This window comes from Oryzias melastigma, linkage group LG20 (genome assembly GCF_002922805.2).
Source record: "Oryzias melastigma strain HK-1 linkage group LG20, ASM292280v2, whole genome shotgun sequence".
In the NCBI taxonomy this organism is placed as follows: domain Eukaryota; kingdom Metazoa; phylum Chordata; class Actinopteri; order Beloniformes; family Adrianichthyidae; genus Oryzias; species Oryzias melastigma.
The window spans coordinates 2,473,803-2,478,136 of record NC_050531.1 but is presented as its reverse complement, the minus strand read 5'-3'; the positions used below and the strand labels follow the sequence as shown (position 1 = coordinate 2,478,136).

Sequence of the window (4,334 nt, the reverse complement as noted above, 5' to 3'; positions counted from 1 at the left end):
GTACATGAACCAACAATTTAGCCTAAAAGTTACACAATTAAACTTGTTTCTAAATATTTTTGACATTTACTTTGAAATTGTTTATTTGTTTGCACGACATTTTCCTCAAAGAGAGATTTCGGAATAAATCTGCAAGCAGAAATGTGCTGCGTTAAAGTCGACAGGTGCTGATAACCTAGATATGAGAGATAAATTTGGGATATTTTTTGGACAAAATTAGCTAAATAAACCGCAGAGAACGAGGAAATGCGTAGAGATTGACCAAAACATTTAATTCTTTATAGGTTTTGATTTCCCCTTCTCTGATTGTACGAGTTTTTCCTCATATTTAGTCTTCAAATAACCTGTTCAGGGTGCACGGATGAGCTTTTATTTTGAAAAAGTTCCAAATTCCATTTTTTGAGCAACACATTGACCCTTCTAAACATCCCATAACCTCCTGATGTCGAACTAAACAGCAAAAGTATTCCCCGAGGTCCGTTTAGCTTTAACAGAAAGAAACGTGACGAAAAGGAAAATGGCGGCTCGGACGCCGCGGGATCACACGCCAAAATAAATAAATATATAAAAGTATAAAACTCTGGGAAACACTGTTCCCGATAAGTCGTTCCACCTTTCAGTGAAATATGAGAGACACTGCTCTCGATAAATACACATGTACAAAAAACAAAACCGCAAAATGTGGCAGCGTTGACCCGTTTGGAAGGCACTGCTCCCGATAACGTCGCCCTGAGAAGAAGCGCTCCAACGAACGCTTCAGAACCAGTCAAGTTGGCGGCGGTTCTCCCGGAGGCGGTCTGCAGCAGATGCTGCCGCAGCTTTCGACAGTATAACCGTCATAATTATGGAAGGCACTGCTTCCGATAACGTCGTATAAAAAGACAACATAAGCTTATAGCAGGCGCTGCTGCTGATAAGGCAAAAAAAAAAAAAGTTTAAATAAGGTCAGGAGGTCACAGTGAAGGGGCGGGGTCAGGACGAGGCAGACAGCAGTTTTCACTTTTTCAAGTATTTGGCTGAGACTTCACAGTTTTCAGGTGCTTTTCCACCTGGACCTTATTGAAACGAAGATATGCTTTGGGTTTAAAGGGCGAGCCTGGAGGTTTTTTGTGGGTTTGAGGAGCGATAACCAGTGTTTGATGAAGATCAAAGGCCACCTGAAAGGTGAAGGTCTTCAGCTGAAGAAACATTTGACAAACCCACAAGAAAAGCTGCCGTTTTCAGCCTCAGATTTGGTTATCCAGCTCCCAGATGTTTCCCATCATGGCGTTGGAGCACGACTGCAGGTTCCAGGTGGCCAGAGCCAGACGGGTACGGAGCGCCTCCATGTCTGTGGACGCCGCCATGGACGCCAAAGTGTGGTTACCCCGGCCGAAGACGAGGTGCCGGAAGGGAGTCTCGACGGGGGACAAGTATGGAGAGAGGAGGCAATGCTCCACCTGAGGAGAGGAGGAGCAGACGTTCAGGTGAACTCCTGCAGGAGACCCGTTTACAACAAAAAGTTTTGAGGGGAAACTCTGGAGAAGGACTGCCTCAAATGTTATCGATAACTCAATCACACGTTCAGCGATTTCAGCAATCTTGGTATCAAAACGTTCAGCTCGTTCAGGACATTACCGCTTGTATTTTTGGTATTTATGAACTTAATAGTTTAGGAAATCAATGAGAAAGTCTTCAAATTTCAAAATTTTAAGTAGATTAGCAACTTTAAATATATTTATGGGCTATGTTTTCTTCTTTACAGTAATGTACTTAATTAACCAAATATTTTAGCAACGAGCTAACGTCTTTGACTAATTTAGTTTACGGATAAATTTTAGGCTAACTTGGAGTTTAGCTAGTATTTAAGCAATGTGCTAACTTTTTTTGGCTAATTTTAAATTAACTGGGGTGTTTATGCTAATTTGGAGTTTAGCTTATATTTTAGCAACATGCTAACATTTTTGGCTAATTAATCCACCAAGGTTTTTTTTACGCTAATATGGGGTTTTGCCAAAATTTTTGTCAAATTTGTTATCTCCTGTGGTTTTTAATAGGCTAATTTAGAGTTTAGCTTCTATTTTAGCAACAGGCTAATGTTTTTGACTAGTTTAGTTTACTGAGGAATTTTAAGCTTTTCGGAGTTTAGCTAGTTTTCAGGCAACGAGCTAGCTTTTTTGTCTAGTTTGGCATCTACTAAGGTTTTTTGGCTCATATTTAAGCAAAACACAAAATATTTTTTTTCAAAATTAGCAATCATTAGGGCTTTAAAAAAATTTTACTACAAAATTTTCAGAAATATAGGTAAACTTTAGCGCTCTTTTGGAGTGTAACAAAATTCGCGTCACCATTTTCAGCAAAAAGCTTCAGAATCTTCAGTTACTACTTTCAGGAAAAAGCATTCACACTAGCATTATCACAGGTAATGCAACTTTTCTAGTTTTAATAGTCGACTAATCACCGATTATCTTTTCGATTTGTTGACTAATTGTGTTCATCCCTGCAGGAGCTGCTCACCGTCATGATCCTGTCGTTCAAGATCCGGCAGCCCTCCGGATCCGTCACGTCTGTGTTCTGGACGGCGCTGCGGATGCTCTCAGCTGCTCGCTGGAAGGAGCCTTGTGCTCGGCTCAGCCAATCCGGACTGACACCGTTCAGAGTGCCGCTCTGCAGAAGCCCAACGACAAAGCGTCAGCAGACGATCCGCTTCTGTTTGGATCCAACAGAACAGAACCTGACCTGCGAGAGCGTTCGGACGCGCTTGTAGACACGGGACACGTCTCGGGTGAGCACGCCAACGTATCTGCTCACGTCCAGACTCAGCAGGTGGTCGTGGACCAGCCGGAGAGCCATCTGACCGGCGAACCGCGCCGCCATGGCCGCGATCTCACTCGTGTGCTGGTTGGTTTGGTAGTTCAGGTGGTCTTTGTTGTCCAGTAAAGTTCCGTAGTAAGCGTAGTACTCAGCCTGTGGATCGCCACACACACCGTGAGGCGCCGCTCGCCGCGGGAATGAGAAACATTCATACTCACATCGTTGGTGATGAAGTGGAAGGAGACGGAGGGAATTCCAGAGAACGCCATGAATGGATAAGCCGGGTCGTCCACAGCCATCGGCCTCATCCTGCAACAAACATGAGGACAGACTTTAAACTCTTCCCTCCAAAAGGTGAACATCATAAACCGGTTTATAAACCGGGCCCTGACGGTCAATTCCCTCGGCTGTAGCTCTAGAGTAATATTGATAAGCTAAAAATTTTAGATTTTCTGTCATTGTTATATTCCACATCAGCTCTGGGGTCTTATGGCGTTTTATGGTGTCCCACAAGGTTCAACCTTAGGCTCCCTGATATTTATTTTTTCATTGATAAATTCTAACACCGTACCTTAACTCCTTTTTTAATTTGGATGTAGTTTTGAGTTGTTTTCTGTTATTTATTTGACAGTAAAGCAGATTTTTAGGAAACTTGTTACTTTTTTTATATATATATTTGTAGCCCAAAGACATCACCGACTGTCAGATTGTTTTCATAGTTGCAAAAATTTCTGCGCCTACCAGTGAAAATTTGACCCCCGCCACATGTGCATGAAGTCACCAAAATTTATAAAAACACCTATTACCAGGTAAAATCACGTTTGGGCATAGAAAACGACTCCTCCCCCCAAAGATGACGTTGAGTGAAACGGTCATAAAAAATAATAGGCAGAAAAATCACCAAACAAAATATATTTTGAAAAACAAACGAAACCAAAACACGAAAGTTATGATATCCAAAATTATTGAAATTATTATGGGATGGCCACACAACCTACGGCTTGGCCGCCATTTTTTGGCGAAGTGTGAGATTTGGCAATTTTTGCGTTTTTTTAGAATATGGGAAAATGAGACTTTTGTCAGCTCTAATCCCTATTCTCATTTACTTCACATCTCCTCCATTATTTATTATTTATTTAATTTCGTTCTCTATGCTTCCGTTTGGTGCAGTGTGATTCAAATGTTGTTCCTCTTCCCCATTCCTCTCCAGGGAGCGGGTAAGATTTCAGATTCCTGGTGGATCGCCTGTGCTTCTGTTCTTGGCCGTGGACCTCGCCTCTGGCCCGTCTTGGCCGCGGACCTTGCTGGGAAGGAAGGTCTAAGGGCAGGCATACCCACTTTTATTTAGTCTAGTTTATCAATTAGCTACTGTACATATTTTATGACCAACCTTCTGCTTCTGCACAATTATCGGCATTAAGCCCAATGAGGCTATTTTTTTTAAAAATAGGGATACAAAAATGAAATTGAATGAAATAAGTCTGCAGGGTTACGTACACCTTCTCCTCCCAGCGAGCTCCTCCCATCACCTCATACAACAT

The 4,334-nt window shown here is 42.2% G+C and overlaps 1 protein-coding gene across 5 annotated transcripts in view; it reads right to left on the bottom strand.

Moving 5' to 3' along the window:
- Positions 1-503: 503 nt before the first annotated feature.
- The window catches only part of tfr1b (transferrin receptor 1b), a 19,014-nt gene continuing 15,183 nt past the window's right edge, over positions 504-4,334 (bottom strand). For 4 of the 5 annotated variants that reach the window (XM_036217476.1, XM_036217478.1, XM_024280494.2 and 1 more), the window contains 4 exons: positions 3,012-3,102; positions 2,719-2,946; positions 2,497-2,646; positions 504-1,439 (listed from right to left, as the gene is read on the bottom strand). In XM_036217476.1, the coding sequence (XP_036073369.1) occupies positions 1,227-1,439; positions 2,497-2,646; positions 2,719-2,946; positions 3,012-3,102 (682 nt within the window). In that variant the 3' untranslated portion in view covers positions 504-1,226. Of the gene's footprint in view, positions 1,440-2,496; positions 2,647-2,718; positions 2,947-3,011; positions 3,103-4,290 lie in introns of all 5 variants that reach the window. The other variant, XM_036217477.1, reaches the window with a different exon arrangement.